Source organism: Panthera uncia (assembly GCF_023721935.1).
Source record: "Panthera uncia isolate 11264 chromosome A1 unlocalized genomic scaffold, Puncia_PCG_1.0 HiC_scaffold_16, whole genome shotgun sequence".
Lineage (NCBI taxonomy): Eukaryota > Metazoa > Chordata > Mammalia > Carnivora > Felidae > Panthera > Panthera uncia.
The window spans coordinates 13,772,259-13,791,122 of record NW_026057576.1 but is presented as its reverse complement, the minus strand read 5'-3'; the positions used below and the strand labels follow the sequence as shown (position 1 = coordinate 13,791,122).

The 18,864-nt window shown below is 37.3% G+C and overlaps 1 protein-coding gene across 5 annotated transcripts in view; it reads right to left on the bottom strand.

The window, feature by feature from the left end:
• Positions 1-18,864, bottom strand: part of NBEA (neurobeachin) — a 673,234-nt gene that overhangs the window by 83,601 nt on the left and 570,769 nt on the right. For all 5 annotated transcript variants that reach the window (XM_049646794.1, XM_049646795.1, XM_049646797.1 and 2 more), the window contains one exon: positions 2,506-2,646. In XM_049646794.1, coding sequence (XP_049502751.1) covers positions 2,506-2,646 — 141 coding nt within the window. The remainder of the gene's footprint in view (positions 1-2,505; positions 2,647-18,864) is intronic.

The window sequence follows — 18,864 nt, the reverse complement described above, 5'->3', positions numbered from 1 at the left end:
TATTTCTTAAGAAACCGTTAGCTCAGGAAAAAAAAAGAAACAGCTCAGAAACATCTTTATAAAAGAATCTGAGTTCACGTAATTAATGTAAATCTTTAGAAAATTAGACAATACCTTTGGTCTAAAAAAGTTTTATGTATTTTTCTTTAGTTTATAATTACAGAGTTTATTTTTAAAATAAGATTTGGGTTTATTTTCTCATAGGTTAGTTAAACTTAACTTTAAAAAAAAATTTTTTTTTTAACATTTATCTATTTTTGAGACAGAGAGAGACAGAGCATGAACGGGGGAGGGTCAGAGAGAGGGAGACACAGAATCCGAAACAGGCTCCGGGCTCTGAGCTGTCAGCACAGAGCCCGACGTGGGGCTCGAACTCACCGACCGCGAGATCGTGCCCTGAGCCGAAGTCGGCCACCTAACCGACTGAGCCACCTAGGCGCCCCTAAACTTAACTTTTTAAAACTACTCCTACTGCTTTAAGATTATAAAAAATATAAAATTTGTGTTAAGTTAAACTGAGTCATAATTCTGACAAATCTTTTTTTGTAATAAGAGTAATTACAGCATATTACCTATCAGTGATTTACAAGCTACTTAAAAGATACTCATACTATATTTGTGGTGAGTTCAATTTGCCCCCATAACAGAGAGAATGTTTGAGAAAGACCTCCAAACTAAAGCTGTCATTTAGGCAGAGAAAAAAAAAATCTTTGAAAATAGAAGATGTGGTTCCAGGTACACACATTTTCATGTGGGCTACTTTACTGATGTGCTTCTGAGGCAAATCTGTCTCATGAAAAAGAGTGGTCTGAGCTATATTTTGGTAAGGAGAGAAGACATTGTTGACTATATTGATTTACAGATTTGGGTTAGCATTCCATAATACTCCTTGGTTGCTTATAGTAAAAAAAAAAAAAAGTTGGGGGGGGGGGCGCCTGGATGTCTCAGTCAGTTAAGCGTCTGACTGCGGCCCAGGTCATGATCTCACAGTCCATGAGTTCAAGCCTCGCGTCAGGCTCTGTGCTGACAGCTCAGAGCCTGGAGCCATTCTGTGTCTCCCTCTCTCTCTGCCCCTCCCCAGCTCATGCTTGCACTCTATCTTTGTCAAAAATAAATAAACTTAAAAAATTAAAAAAAAAAAAACAGACCATCTGACTCCAGTAACTGCTCTTAACTAGACGGGATTGAAGAAGGCAAGACGAAAGGCAAGAAGATTTGTTAAGGGCTTCTGCAGTAATCTAGATGAGAAATAATGGGAACTTAAACTAAGGAAATGCCAGGGTTAATAGAGAATGGAGACTGCGGAGATATTTAGCTGAGAACCTATCTGATGTGATATCTGATTGGATGTAGCAGGCTGCCAAAACAGAGAAAATATCTAGATCATGTTAACTCTGTGAGCGATCACATCATTTATTTAGGTTGGAAATACAGGAAGAACCACAACAGGTTTGTGAGGAGATGAGAAATTCACTTTTGGAAATGGTGTTTATGGTATTATGAGATGTTCAGGTAGAAATATCCAGTAGGCACTTGAAAATAAAGGTTGGGAGCCCAAGAGAAATGCTTGCAATGAAGACAGAAGCTGGAAGTCGTTAGCTTATAATTGAATGGCATAGCCTGGATAAAGTATACAGAAAAATCCTGGGGACCAGAAACACTGAGAAAAAAAATACCTGAGCATGAGACTGGGCAGGGCAGTTAGGATGGTAGGAGATAAAGCAGGAGAGGATATTGTCTAAGGAACCATGGAAGGGAAGACTTTCAAGAAGAAGAAGGTGAACAATGATGCCAAATGCTTCATTCAGATAGATCACGGTATGAGATGGGAACCATAACTTGTGACTTCTGCAACAACAATTCAGTGAAGTGATGGGTGTGGAAGCTGAATAGCCAGGTTAAAGACTGAATGAGATGTGATGAGCAGAGATGAGCCTAGCACAATGCAGTTTAGTGGAGGCTGTGTTTACATGTGACTATGCAGGGAGAGAACGTAACTGCAAGGTTGGTGGGGATGGCAAGGAAGCTTGCATGGATGTGCATACGTGTGCATGCGTGTGCATGCATGTTACGTATGTATGTGTATGTGTGCGTGTCTATGTGTGTATGTATTTGAAAGATCAGAGAGACCTTCATGAGTTAGGAGAAATAAAAAAATAACAGAAAGAAGACTTTCAAACATTTAGAAATTGTTCTTGAGGTATACTGTCCAAGAAGCAAGACTGAGAGGGCCAGGAGAGAGAGCCAGCTTGCGACCTTCAGTGGACAAAGGAAACAGTGGATATTAAGGATGCACTCCAGGAGTCTGGTTCCTTTTATAACTGGTTTAGGCTTAAGAAGCTCACAATAATCTATCTTCCTAACCCGATTTTGCAAATGAGAAAACTTATTTTCAAAAAGGATTCAGGTCTTGCTAGAGTTTGAAATCTCTCGTTTCTACTTCACTGGTCTCTAACCTTTGTTTAAAACAAATAACAAGTATAGAAATTTAATGAAGATACTCACAATTCGAACAAGCCAGGATAAGGTAGATGTTGCTGTTGAGTAATGTGTATTATAATGGTAGGGGGGGCTTTGATCATCTTCCCATGTCTCATAACGTTCTGCATAAAACACAGCTCTCTTTGGGTTCAAAGCACCGATTGGCTATACAAAGAGAAAAGAAGACTTTCACTTAATACAGTCATATTAAACATTCTATATGATAACTATTTATCCTGAAAGTATTTACCATCCATTCATTTAACCATAGAGCATAAAGAAATTATTTTGTATTATGTTTCATCAAATTTGATTTTTATATTGATTACTTGCTAAAAATCTCTCAGGAGGATGACTTATATGTGCACAGTTTCTGGATTTACAAAAAGTTTCAGCAAACTGGATTACTAGGAATGATCCAGTTTAAACTATCAAGGCAAAACCAATACTTTTAATGTCATTTGCCTGCCTCCGTAACAATAATCATAATAAAAGTTTAGCTTGATCATAGGAAATCCAATGAGGAGAAAGTGAGGAAGTTGACCATGTGATAACCATATTAGAGAAAACCTTATCTTACTAGAGGGCCACCCAGATTGTGAAAGATAATAATGACCCATAAGGAAACCCTGTTGGAATGCTAGTTCCATTCTGTTACTATACATATGAATCATGTATACTTTTTATTAAGTGAAAGTACAAACCTAAGGCTGATGAAAATAATCCAGACAATTCAGATTCCCTAGAAAGCATTTTGTAAGGTCACTAAGACCTTTCCTATCAGTACCACCACACTCCCAATTATGATGTTAATCCCTATAGTGAAGCTCAGTATCCTGAGCATTATACACACACACACACACACACACACACACACACACACATATTTTTTCAACAAAGCCTGTGTTAATTGGATCATTGTCTCCAACTTCTTGGCACACATAATCATTAAGAATTTCTAGCATATAGTCTTCATGATTTCAAGGAACAAATTGTTTTAGCTTCAGCTTTTGTCTGATTTTGGTTTATGGGACATGGAGTTCATTCTCATGATAGATAATAGCTGCATTATTTTGTTTTAGGATGCATACTATATATATATATATATATATAGAGAGAGAGAGAGAGAGAGAGAGAGAGAAGAAAAGATGAATACTAAGTATAATATAGAACTCCTTTATTCAAAATTTAATATTACTAGTTAACTATGAAGTTCCCCCCAGGGCTTAATTTTAACAAGATAAGTAGTAGAAAATTAGTGTTTCAATGGGACAAATGGTGTTACACAAGAGAGAAAGATTCATTTATGAATTGCTTGTAAGCTTTTTCTTTGGGTCCCAGGGGACTAATTCAAATAACACAATGATGTCAGCAGTTAAAAGTCTGTTAGAATTTCTATAATAAACTCTTACTTGCAATGGCTCTTATCTTTAACATTAAAATTATTTGTAAACTATGTTCATTTTTCTTTAACCTAATTATAACTTAAAGACTAAAAAACTTATTAAAATTTTTTTAAAACTTTGGTTTAACTTAATTATTCAAAAAATATTAAGAACTTTTGTTTTAATATGTTTCTAAATGTTCGAAGGCTTAAATTTTCTTTGCTAAATTTCACTGTTCATCTCTCAAATCTTTTTACATAGAAACAAAAAAGCTATGTCATTTCATTAAATGTCATATAAAATATTAATAATATTTAAAACAAATGTGTCATTAATGTTTTGGTAAAAGGGTAATGACTACAGTAGAATGAATGTGAGCTGTAATGGAATTGACATCCTTTTTCATTTAAGATGGCCAACATATTTTATACTTTCCTAGATGTACAGACGTCTATTTTTCTAACTCAGTATTAAAAGTCTATTTTTTCAAAGCATTTAAAATGTTTAACACCTTGTTCTGTCTTGAATGTGTTAATGGATCTTTCACACGCATAAAATGTCTGCATGATCTGTAAAGATTGCCATTATTTGAGATTGTTGGTTCTGTAAGACCTCACAAAACCTTCTTGAAAAAGGTAAAAGTCCTTCCTCTAATATTTTCCAGCCTTCTCCTCAACTACTGAAAAAGGGATAAAATAAATATTTACACCTTTAAGTTTACTCAAGTTTCATCCAATGTCATTTTACTGGAATGTTTTAAAGAATAATATTTTGTAGGAAACAGTTGCACAGTATTAAAGTATGTATATGCCTCCCTTAGTAACTTCTTAAAATACGTTTCCAAGTTTGAATTTTTATCTAACACATTTAGGAATGAATTTTATAAAACAAAATGTATATGATCTAATTTGTTCTTGTTATTTATCTATAATTTTGTTCTAATAATCAATTAGCAATAAATCATGTAAAGGAAAAATGCTTCAAAATGTCTGAGAAATGAAAATTTCATCACAGATGACATATTTTCTTATGGGATCCAAACATATAGTGTGTGTGTGTATCTGTCTATCTATCTATCTATCTATCTGTCTGTCTATCTATCATCTACCTGCCTATAATTACCTACTGACCCATGTATAAGTTGATATGGTGGTAAGTATGTTATCGTTTTAAAATTTGAGCAAATAATGCAATGTCAAAACCACTGGATTTAGCAAACGAATAAGGCAGGAATTCTGGTGAAAAAGTAAAACTTTACTCAATAAAATGTAAATTTTACATTTACAAGTAAATCTATTTTGTAATCTTTTCCCATTTTTACCATAATAACCATAGCAATTGTTGCCAATTTCCATTTCTCACAAACAGTAGGCTTTTAGAAACAGCCACCTCTATGCCTTTTAGGTGTTTCCATATGAACAGGTTTAACTGCAAGTTTACAACCTGCTATTAGATTTATTATGATTTTGTTCTGGTCAGTTTGTATGCCACAATTTGACCCTGTAACAGATAAAGTGTAGCAGATCGCAGTGCAAAAATGAAAAATAAAAATCCCACTTCTGCAGCACTTTATTCTTATGATCCAGTTTCTCAAACTGCTACAAAGTGTACATAGCTTGCAAAAAGAACTATTTTCCGTATAAAATTGGTGGAAAATTATACATGTAACATTACATAAAACACAATTGAATTTAAAATGTTCTTTTTTTTGAGTTTATTTACTTATTTTGCGAGAGAGAGAGAGAGAGAGAGCGTGAGCGCACGCGCAAGCACACGGGGGAAGGACAGAGACAGAGGGAGAGAGAGAATCCCAAGCACGCTCCCACTGTCAGTGTGGAGCCAGGCGCGGGGGCTCGAACCCACCAACCATGGAGATCATGACCTGAGCCAAAATCAAGAGTCGGATGCTTAATTGATTAAGCCACCCAGGCACCCCAAAATACAACTGAATTTATCAAAGAAATGGTGTTGAGGATTTTCTCTACTCTATCACTCTATTTCCCCTGTTTGAATATTAAACAGAGACATTTGTCTCAGTCTTAAATACCACAAAAAGCTTTGTTTTCCTGAAAACAAAAAACAAAAAACAAACCTGTGACTTTATTATATGGAGCAAAGATCCTGACAGATGCTCATGGAGATTTACGTTATTAAAGGCTCTGAGAAATACTATTATAAAAAGGATTGGTTAATTTTGTTCACACCAATGTTTCTTTCTTTCTTTCTTTCTTTCTTTCTTTCTTTCTTTCTTTCTTTCTTTCTCTTTCTTTCTTTCTACTAAAACTTCATCCTTCTTCTTGTTTTTATAATAACTATTAACAGGCAATAGAAGTGGTGCTCCCTGAAAAGTTCTGGCTAGAATCCTTACGGTACGTATTTCTGAGTGCAAACTTTTGCTTTGATTACATTTTCCTATTTTCTTTTCTTTTCTTTTAGCTTTGACCTATCAATACTTTTCTATCTTTATAAAACCTTACAAGTTTTATGGGACAGGTATATAAATTAGAGAGGTAAAAATGAATAACAAAGATAATTTAAATAAAAAAACACTAACTGGGTAAATGGTACTTTATGAGGAATTAAAAGAACTTTAGAGAATGTGCAAGTCTGGGCATACAGCTGTATTGATATGAATAAATGCATCAAAAATAAATGTGGTGCAATTGTTTTTATTTTATTTTATTTTATTTATTTATTTATTTATTTATTTTTATTTTTTAATATATGAAATTTACTGTCAAATTGGTTTCCATACAACACCCAGTGCTCATCCCAAAAGGTGCCCTCCTCAATACCCATCACCCACCCTGCCCTCCCTCCCACCCCCCATCAACCCTCAGTTTGTTCTCAGTTTTTAACAGTCTCTTATGCTTTGGCTCTCTCCCACTCTAACCTCTTTTTTTTTTTTTTTTTTTCCTTCCCCTCCCCCATGGGTTTCTGTTATGTTTCTCAGGATCCACATAAGAGTGAAACCATATGGTATCTGTCTTTCTCTGTATGGCTTATTTCACTTAGCATCACACTCTCCAGTTCCATCCATGTTGCTACAAAAGGCCATATTTCATTTTTTCTCATTGCCACGTAGTATTCCATTGTGTATATAAACCACAATTTCTTTATCCATTCATCAGTTGATGGACATTTAGGCTCTTTCCATAATTTGGCTATTGTTGAGAGTGCCGCTATAAACATTGGGGTACAGGTGCCCCTATGCATCAGTACTCCTGTATCCCTTGGATAAATTCCTAGCAGTGCTATTGCTGGGTCATAGGGTAGGTCTATTTTTAATTTTCTGAGGAACCTCCACACTGCTTTCCAGAGCGGCTGCACCAATTTGCATTCCCATGTGGTGCAATTGTAAATGGGATTGATTCCTTGATTTCTTTTATGGTTGCTTGGTTGTTGGTGTATAGAAATAGATTTCCACACCCTGATTTTATATCCTGTGACTCTGAATTCATGATGTTCTGGCAATTTTTTGGGTTTTCTACATAAAGTATCATGTCATCTGCAAATAGTTAAATTTGACTTCTTCTTTGCTGATTTGCATGCCTTTATTTCTTTTTGTTGTCTGAGGCTGAGGCTGAGGCTGAGGCTAAGACTTCTAGTACTAAATTAAGTAGTAATGGTGAGATGGGCATCCTTGTCTTGTTCCTGCCCACAGGGGAAAGGTTCTCAGTTTTTCCCCATTGAGGATGATACTAGCTGTGAGTCTTTTGTATATGGCCTTTATGATCTTCAGGTATGTTCCCTCTATCCCTACTTTGTTAAGGGTTTTTATCAAATATCACATGACATCACTCATGTGGAATTTAAGGAACAAAACAGATAAACATACGGGGGCGGGGGGAAGAAAGAGGAGAGAGGAAAACAAACCACAAGACACTCTTAATGATAGAGAACAAACTTAGGGTTCATGGAGGGAGGTGGGAGGGAGATGGGTTGGATGGGTGATGGATATTAAGAAGGTATGAGTAAAGGGGTCCCTTGGTGGCTTAGTCAGTTGAGCATCTGACTTCAGCTCAGGCCATGATCTCATGGTTCATGGTTTGAGCCCTGCACTGGGGCTTGCTGCTGATACCCTCTTTGGATTCTCTGTCACCTCCAACCTCTCTGCCCCTTCTCCTCTCATTCTTTCTCAAAAAAATAAACAACAAAAAAATATTTTGGGGTTCCTGGGTAGCTCAGTTGGTTGAGCGACCCACTTCGGCTCAGGTCATGATCTCGCAGTTTGTGAGTTTGAGCCCCGGGTCGGGCTCTGTGCTGACAGCTCAGAGCCTGGAGCCTGCTTTGGATTCTGTGTCTCTCCCTCTCTCTGCTCCTCCCCCGGTCATGCTCTGTGTGCATCTCTCTCTCAATAGTAAGTAAACGTTAAAAAAACTAAAAAAAACAAAAGAAGGTATGAGCACTGGGTGTTGTACGTAAATGACGAATCACTGAATTCTACTTCTGGAAGCAACATCGCACTATATATCAACTAGCTAAAACATAAATAAAAAAATCAAATCAAATAAAAAAAGAAACAAATCACCACAAAATAAAATATAAATGTAAATTAAATTTATTGAATGTAAAAAGATAAAATCAATGTAGATTGGCTTGAGGCATAGTCAATGCCATTAAAATAGATCACAAGTTTTAGGAATAAAAAAGGGTTTTAAGGAGGAATCAGAGGTCCAATTAAAGTAATATTAATAATAACTGAAGTCTGGTATTTCAAAAAGAACTTGAAAATCCTCGCCATGTTCACAGTATTAGGATTCTACTTGTGTATGTAAAATATTTACGAGCTTGTGATTGCGAGTGCTCTCGGCTTGCAAATGCTAATGGTTTTCACATCCATTTTCTAGATTGATTTTCATAAGTTTCTGAGGTGGGCAAGGCATTCATTATGGACCCAATTTCATGAGGAGGAAACAGGTACCAGAGCCTCTATTCTTTCCACAGCACTACACTGCCGTTTCATTGCTAAATATGAAATCCTGATCTTGATGCCATTTTTTTCTTCTATAACTGCCTACTTAATTCCTCAACCATCACAGATCCTCAGAAATGGAATACACCCTACAGGCCTACCAGTCCAACTCTCTCACATTATAAATGAGAACAATGAAGAAAAGTCAAATCAAGATCACATTGCTAGTCAGAGGCTATCCATTTCAGAGAACCAGCGGAAGCTTTGTGCTACACATAGCTGGAAGCGGGGTGGAGCCCATTGATCTGTTTGGCTCACTAACTAAGTATCACTTTTGTTATCTCAATACTCTCAACATATCTGAGCTTCTAACATATCGAACTTATACCTTGTTATCTTTCACTATAGTAACCAAGGGCTTGGGAATCCTGAGAAGAAGCTTCAAGAATTCTTGTCTTTTCATTTTGTTCAGTCATGAGCTGTCTATCATCATTCTTAAAATTCTCAGTTATGGCTGACCGTATAGAAATCATACCTACAGATGCTTCTATGCTCAAGGAAACTCCCTGCCTCTTTTCTTATCTGACCAGGGAATTTCAATGCATTCTTCCGGAAGCAGCTCAAATTTCATCTGTGAAGGCCTACAGGACACTATCTGGTAATAGGCAGGTTTATGACTTTTTTTACCCAGTAGACTAGCCCTTCAAGGCAATCGCTTTTATTCATCTCTATGTTCTGAGAACCTAATACAGTACTTGGTTCTTTTTAGGTACATAATAAATTCTGAGTGAGGGAAGACTGACTGATCTGATTATATAACATTTAAATTTCCACATGGAAACTTTAGAGAAAAATTTTAGGCAAAATCAAAAGACAAACAACAAAGTAAAAAATATTTATAGCACATATGATAAAAGGCTAGTTTCCTTAAAAAGTGAGCCCTTACAAATCAATAAGAAACCGATGAATAATCTAATTGAGTAAATGAGCAAATGAGATGAACAGGCAATTTATAGATGCAAATTTCCAATATATATAGGAAAAACAGCACCAGCTGATCCAGTATACTGGATATATACTCTCTTTCTGTTCACCATGCATTACTCTTTCTTCCTTTATGAACCACTCCTTCCCTACTCTCGGTATACCTGGTTCAGGTGGGCTGACTCCAGTACCAGATGCCCTGGGTGAGCGTGTGATCCAGACCTGTCAATCAGCATCTTCTAGCCATATGGCTACTAAGACTGGTACAGAAATGAGCCGATGATTCAACTTACTCCAATGAAATTTTGCTGAAACTATCTGGGAAAGAAGGTTTCTCTTTTTCTAGTGGGGTTACAAAGGCATCACTGCAGTAACATAAGGAAGCCTGTCTCAAAATGAAGCCAAAGAGAAAAAATACCAGAGATGTAGTGTCCCATGACACTGGTGAGCCCTTGGATTCAGTTTTCCTGAACTGACCAATCCCCGACTTCTCAGTTATTTTTTTTTAAGTTTATTTATTTATTTTGAGAGAGCAGAGACAGTGCGAGTTGGGGGAGGGTGCAGAGAGAGAAAGAGAGAGAGAATCTGATGCAGGTCTTGAACTCAAAAACCATGTGATGACCACCTGAGCCGAAACCAAAAGTTGGATGCCCAACTGGCTACGCCACCCAGGCGCCCTGCTGATTTCTCAGTTATATGGGCCAATAAAAACTTTACATTTGAAGTTATAGCCAGTTTAAGTTGATTTTCTGTTCCTTACAGTTAAAAGTCAGAAGTACACTGGTAAGTTTTTTTTTTTTTTTTTTTAACATTTTTTATTTATTTTTGGGACAGAGAGAGACAGAGCATGAACGGGGGAGGGGCAGAGAGAGAGGGAGACACAGAATCGGAAACAGGCTCCAGGCTCCGAGCCATCAGCCCGGAGCCTGACGCGGGGCTCGAACTCACGGACCGCGAGATCGCGACCTGGCTGAAGTCGGACGCTTAACCGACTGCGCCACCCAGGCGCCCCACACTGGTAAGTTTTAAAATGTCAAATAAACTCTATTTTTATTCATTAGATTGTCAAAAATTAAGTTTCACAATATCAATGTTAGCCAGTGTATAGCAAAACATGATATGTCATAATAATGATGGTAGGAATATAAATTGGTATAGATTTCTCATGGGGCAAACTGGTAATATTTTTAAAAATATGCACTTGCTTTTGATCCAATCATTCCACTTGGAGGAATTTATAACATGGACAGAATCAGATACAAGGATATTTGTATTTCTCACAGCATTGCTTGAAATGGCAAAAAAACAAAACAAAACAAAACTAGGTGTAGTCTAACTATCCAATAAGGGACTATTTATTTATTATTATTTTATTTACATATGTTACCTTTTTTAAATATGAAATTTATTGTCAAATTGGTTTCTATACAACACCCAGTGCTCATCCCAACAGGTGCCCTCCTCAATGCCCATCACCCACTTTCCCCTCCCTCCCACCCCCCCATCAACCCTCAGTTTATTCTCAGTTTTTAAGAGTCTCTTATGGTTTGGATCCCTCCCTCTCTAACTTTTTTTTTCCTTCCCCTCCCCCATGGTCTTCTGTTAAGTTTCTAAGGATCCACATAAGAGTGAAAACATATGGTATCTGTCTTTCTCTGTATGACTTATTTCACTTAGCATAACATTCTCCAGTTCCATCCACATTGATACAAAAGGCCATATTTCATTCTTTCTCATTGCCACGTAGTATTCCATTGTGTATATAAGCCACAATTTCTTTATCCATTCATCAGTTGATGGACATTTAGGCTCTTTCCATAATTTGGTTATTGTTGAGAGTGCTGCTATAAACATTGGGGTACAAGTGCCCCTATGCATCAGTACTCCTGTATCCCTTGGGTAAATTCCTAGCAGTGCTACTGCTGGGTCATAGGGTAGATCTATTTTTAACTTTTTGAGGAACCTCCACACTGTTTTTCAGAGTGGCTGCACCAGTTTGCATTCCCACCAACAGTGCAAGAGGATTCCCGTTTCTCCAGCATCTATAGTCTCCTGATTTGTTCATTTTAGCCACTCTGACTGGTGTGAGGTGATATCTCAGTGTGGTTTTGATTTGGACTATATAAATAAATGGTGATGGGGTGCCTGGATGGTTCAGTTGGTTAAGTGGCTGACTTCAGCTCAGGTCATGATCTGACCAATTCGTGAGTTTGAGCCCTCGTCCGGTTCTTTGCTACTAGCCTGGAGCCTGCTTAAGATTCTGTCTCCCTCGCTCTCTGCCCCTCCCCCACTCACACTCTGTCTCTCTCAAAAATAATTAAATGTTACATAAATGATGATATACCCATACTGCTGCATATTATGCATCTAACTGAAAAGGTTGATTTGAAAAAACTCCAAGATAAATTCGTTCAGTGAATACTGAGTGCCTACTACGTGTCAGAAATTACTCTAGGCCCTACCGTAAGATAAATGAGGTTGCTGTTTTCATGAAGCTTGTATTCGTGTGTGTGTGTACGTGTGTGTGTTTTTAGAGCAGAAACAGATGGATTCTAAATAAACAATCAGGTAAATGAGAAAATACCAGAGATAAGTGCTCTACTGACAATTAAAACAGAGTTAATAGGATAGGAGCACCCGGGTGATAAGCAAGGCATCTCTCAAGGAGAACCTCTAAGCAGAGATGTAAATACCCAGAAGGAGCTGGTCAAATGCAATTCAAGAATGAGAATTCAAGACAGAGGAAGAGCTGGTACAAAGGCCTAAGGTGTCCTGACTGACATGTTCAGGGAACAGAAAGACTGTGCCTAAAGTATAGCGGACGAGAGGAAGAGTTTAGGAGATGAGGTGATAAAATAGGTAGAGGCATATCATATGGCTTTGTAGATGAGGGAAATGAAACATATTTTATGGTAAGTGAAGGGGAGAGTCAATGAATGCTTTTAAGCAGGACAAAAACAAGACCTGAAGTAGGCTTTATAAAGATAACTCCAATGGTTGTGTGGAGAATGGATTATAGGTAATAGTAAATTATTATTACGAGTACCAGGGTTGAAAAAGGCCATTTGCATCATAAGCAATTTCAGCATCACAGCATTATCAATAGTTTTCTTTCTTTCTTTTTTTAAAGAGCTTATTTATTTATTTTGAGAGAGAGAGAGAGAGAGAGAGAGGCAGATCGAGAGAGAGAGAGAGAGAGAGGGACAGATAGAGAGAGAGAGAGAGAGAGACAGAGAGAGAGAGAGAGAGAGAGAGAGAGAGAATCCCAAGCAGACTCCATGCTCGGCACAGAGCCTGATGTGGGTCTCAAACTCTCAACCATAAGATCATGCCCTAAGCCAATATCAAGTGTCTGATGCTCAACTGACTGGGACACCCAGGCACCCCCAATGGCTTCCTAGAAATCTTATAGTACATATGCAATTTATTTTTGCTTAAGTATTCAGAGAAAAAATTTTTGAAGAATATACATAAAATGACAAGTGAGAATAATGGAGATTTTAGTCTTCCCTAATCCCTTTGCACTGTTTGATTAACAATTTGGTTTACAGGGGCACCTGTGTGGCTCAGTCAGTTAAGTGTCTAACTTCAGCTCAGGTCATGATCTCGTGGTTTGTGAGTTTGAGCCCCACATTGGACTCCATGCTGACAAAGTGGAGTCTGCTTGGGATTCTCTCTCTCTCTCTGCGCCCCTCCCCCCACTCATGCTCGCTCGCTCTCAAAATAAATAAATAAACTATATTAAAAAAAAGAATTTGGTTTATCCCATGTATAGAATGTTAGGGGCTTTTTTTCAATTATATGACCCAGAAAACATTTAAACTTCTATCAATTTTAATCTAACTACAATAACTTTATATTTCAGCTAGCAAACAATAAAGAGCATATATTTCCAAATATAAATTCCTGTTTTTAATTTTCACTGATATTTGAATCACCATATATCAAAACTTCACTATTTAAAACGAAGTTAATGACAACATGAAGAAAATAAGACAAATCCAGAAGCTGAGATTTCTATAGAGACACTGGAACAGTCTCTTCGATGACACAATATCATGAAAAAAGTGGGGGGTGGTGCTGGTTAGGAGCTATTTTATTCTAAAAGACACTTGAGAGACATAAAAATCAAGTGCAACGTGAGGTCCTTGACTGAACCTTGGCTTGAAAAAATCAAATTTTAAAGGTATATGGGAGATAAGTGGGAAAATCTGATTTAAAGCACAGTGTTAGATAATGCTAGGGAGTTCTAACTGTCAGTCTTGTATGGGGTGATGATGGTGTTCTGGTTATGAAGAAAAATGCTTTTTTCATACTAAAGTATTTATGGGTAAGGTATGATATATCTTTAATTTACTTTAAAATACTTCAGCAGAACAAAAACAAAGCTAAAAATGTAAGTAATTATAATATATAAGTACTAAGTGTATTAGTAATAACTAAGTGTATTAGTTATTTTTGGTACTTTTATTTATGTTTGAAAATTGCTATACCAACAAGTCAAAATAAAATAAAGCTTGCTTGCCACAACGAAGCAAAATCTTTCGAACTCACACTAAGACCTTTCCATTGTGGTTATGCTCTGGGGTGTTCTTATAGCTAAGAAAGTTTTTAATACAAACATTTTCAGGGCACCTGGTTGGCTTCGTGGTGGAGTGAGTGACTCTTGATCTCAGGGTTATGAGTTTGAGCCCCATGTTGAGTGTAGTAATTACTTCAAAATAAAATCTTTAAAAAAGAAAAGAAAGGTTGTACTTCTAATGTGTGAAAATGTTCTCTTAAACAGATAAAGTCTCCCCTTCACAATTTTCTGCACAACATGGCCTCTCATCATCAGGTAAACTTCAGCTGTTCTCCACACAACTCCCACATCCATTCCTAATAAACAGAAGCCGAAGTACTGAAGCATTGGTAAGTATGTGTTAAGACGTATATTTTGCTGGCTATACTTGAGTGCAATTCTCTTTATATTTTTTTCATAGGATGAATAAACATGACTAATTACATTAGGAAGAGAGAGAGACTTTGAGCCAAAGTTGAATTTTGATTAGCAAAATTGATTAGCATATTCACAGGTCTGTCAGTTCCACACAGTCTTTGGAGGTGGAGAATGGCTCCCTCAATGCATTTCTTTGCCTCCTCTGCTCCTATCACATGGCTGTCCATAGTGTAGAGCTTTTAGGAAAGGTGGGGGCATCTAAAAGATTTATTACACACTAGAATTTTTTTATTATTAAAAAACTTTTTTAACGTTTTATTTTTGAGAGAGAGAGAGAGAAAGAGAGAGAGAGAGAGAGAGAGAGAGAGAGAGAGTGTGTGTGTGTGTGTGTGTGTGTGTGTGTGTGTGTGCAGGGGAGGGGCAGCACAGAGGCTGACATGGGGCTCGAACTCATACCACGAGATCATGACCTGAGTCGAAGTCAGACAATCAACTGAACCACCCAGGTGCCCTGTTTTGAGTTTTTTTTTGTTTGTTTGCTTGTTTTTTTCAGTATATTCTATTTACCTATTGTAGAGAAATAATAGGTAACAAATGAAAGGAAATGCAACTTATAAAACCGAGGCAATCCATAATAAAGTTGTGAGGATAAAATGAGAAAATCTATGTAAAGTGCTTAGCACAATGACTACACAAGAAGTGCATGCCAAATGTTGGCTGTTATTATCATTACCCCGGGATAATTCCTAAGAAATTATTTTAAATATCTTAGTGAAAAGTAACCAATTTTGACATAAAAAAACAATGGAGGCATAATTAAATATCCTAAATCTTCATGTGTCAGTTCTAAAGGCTTTCTAAGTATTAAGTACTAGGATAATGATGAGCCTACAAATTAGTTTCAGGACCATCTCTACTGAAAATTCTGTTTTAGCTGGAGAGAAACGTTAAAGGAGATGGAGTCTGGCCTAGTTTTGTCTTAATAATGCTGTGCTTCAGATGCGACCCCAAAGGGCATCAGCAGGCTCTTTTCCTCTCTACAGGTAGTATTTTAAGAACATACACTGCAAAAGTGCTCCTATGGTTCCCAGTTCCTTCTCTAACAGCTTAAAGTTTTCTTTTCTTTTCTTTCATTTTTTCTTCCTTCCTTCCTTCCTTCCTTCCTTCCTTTTTCTTTCTTTCACTATTTATCTATTTATTTGACAAGTAATTTTACATCCAACATGGGGCTCGACTTCATGACCTCGGATCAAGAGTTGCATGGGGGCACCCAGGTGGCTCAGTCAGTTAAGCAACCAACTTTGGCTCAGGTCATGATCTCATGGTTTGTGGGTTTGAGCCCCACATCGGGCTCTGTGCTGACAGCTCAGAGCCTGGAGCCTGTTTTGGATTCTGTCTCCCTCTCTCTGCCCCTCCCCCACTCTGCTCTGTCTCTGTCTCTGTCTCTGTCTCTGTCTCTCTGTCTCAAAAATAAACACTTTTTAAAATAAATGAACACCTTTTAAAAATTAAAAAGAGAGAGAAAAAAATGTTGCAGACTGTACCAACTGAGCCAGCCAGGTGCCCCTGACAGCTTAAAGTTTTCAAAGCAGGACAGGCTCTAGCACTTTCTTCTCTTTCTCTCCCTCTCTCCCTCTCTCTCTCTCTGTCTTTCTCTCTGAAGGGGTAGGACAATTGGCTAAATGGGAAGGAACTAGAAAAGAGACTAGGGGACATTTAGCATAAGCTGGCAGAGGATGGGACCAGTTTGGGACTTCTGTGTACATGCTCAAAGTTCCCTGTCACCCTATTACATATCTCCAACAAATAGTGGAGATAAAAGTGAACAAAAAAACACCTCACTATTTCTGGTTATCACAGTGCCTATGAACCAACTTTTTTCTTTGTCTGAACTTAGTTGGTTCTTTCTTTCAGTTAGAAGGAAAAGAACATAATATGCCAGTGGGTAAACTAAAAATGAATATAGATCCTTAAGGGTATGAACCAGTTCTTATTGTCTTTTTTTTAAAAAAATGTTTTATTTAGTTTTGAGAGAGAGAGAGCACAGGCAGGAGTGGGGGAGGGACAGAGAGAAGGGAACAGAAGACCTGAAATGGGCTCTGCGCTGACATCAGTGAGCCTGATGCTGGGCTCAAACTCACAAATCAAAACCATAAGATCATAACTTGAGCCAAAGTCAGACGCTCAACCATCCTATCGTCTTCTTATCTCCAGTACTTGGCACAACGTAGGTGTGCAATAAATGCTTGTATACTGGAAGAGCAAGTACATGAATAGAAATATAAATTTAAATAAACCCAATTTTGAAATTGGTGCCTTTTTTGCATTTCCCCCCTTTGCAAGTTATACCCTCAGGTTGGATTATTCCATGAGTTTAAAACAGTCTCCAAATACTGCCAATCAATACTCCGTCTCAAAATAGTACCTCTCCTTCAACAATGCAGTATGAGCAAGTCTAACAAAAACAGTTTTCAAGTTGGGGTATACTAACGTTAAGGTGACATTCAACATATATTTAGAAAAGTATTTCAAATTTGGCAGTAGGTTTTTGGTAGGTTTTGGTATAGAATTAAATTCACGCATTCACATTTTTATCTTCTGCCAAGTTTTATAGCATCATAGTCAGCTATTAATACACTCAGTAGTTTTGCCCATTCTTCAGGTTTTGTTGTTAAAACCTAAGCATTAGTGAGATTATATATTAAAATAAACAGAACGAATTTCATTTTAGATATTGTTAACTTAAGATGAAAAAGAAAAGATAAAATAACGATAGAAACTTGTGCCACATTGCTGAATGGAGCACCCCCCACACCTAACAAGGTAAACTCTCTTCTATATGGTATATAGACGTTTGGCTGTACTATCATGGATGGACGGCTGAAGAGTATTCACACTTCAGTGCGTTCATTTGCATTATCACATTTCAAAGCCTCGAGGCATTATCACTTCCTTTTTTTAAGTGGCATAATAATTTGGGAAAATGGTTATGCTTATCATCATCTGTCAGTCAAACAATTCCTGTGTTAACAAAATATATTTTTTCCACTCAGTGAATGGGTGTGTGTGTGTGTGTGTGTGTGATGTCTTAACGCTCATGTCAATATTAGCAGGACTTGGCTTTGTGATGAAACTATTTCATTTATCAGAGGGCATGACTGGGAAATAGGAAAATTCCATTTACACTTTAATGAGCAGAGGCTGTGCTTCATGTCAAAGCCATGTAACCACTGTAATTTAAGAGCAAGGTTCGTGTGAGTATATGTGAATAACTGAATCATTAGCATATATCATGTTTTAAGATAGATTTCGCCACAACGTTGCATCTCCATAAGGAAAATCTGTATACATGGAGGGAAAAATTGTCGACACCCACTACTGGTTGAGTACTGAAAAGATAAGTCAATGACACATTGTTTCATTTGTTGTCCATCATGCCAAACAATAAACATAACCTCTACCTTGTACAGGTAATACATAACACTACAACCTGTGAAGGCTAATCAAAACGAGGGGTCTAATAAATTTTACTGATAAAGAACTTTCACTGTTCCTGTGCTCTTTGTTCAATTAACTGGGTTAAAGAAAGAATATGAATATTATAAATGTCAGAAAATATTTCAGTCTAAATAAATGTGCATCTCAAGTTTCAATAAACATTTAACTTCAGTATCTGGATGTTTAAGGTTTTGATAATTTGACAATTTAAAGAGATGAAAAGCAATTACTTTCTGCATGAGAATATCACTTTGCATCTTTTTTTTTTAATGTTTATTTATTTTTGAGATAGAGACAGGGTGCAAGCAGGGGAGAGGAAGAGAGAGAGAGGGAGACACAGAATCCGAAGCAGGCTCCGGGCTCCGAGCTGTCAGCACAGAGCCCGACGCGGGGCTCAAACCCACAAACTGCGAGATCATGACCTGAGCCAAAGTTGGACGCTTAACCGACTGAGCCACCCAGGGTGCCCCATGACTCTGTATCTTATTAAAAGGTATTGCTTTTTATTTTATTAGAACAAAATTAAATCAAACCATCTTTCTATTTTTTTCGATCGTACCAAAGACAGTGAGCCCTCAGCTGACAGTTATAGAAATGTGTTTTGTAGCTACCAGTCACTGAATCCTACCCGTGTGCTAGATATTACGCTACGTGCTTTTCCT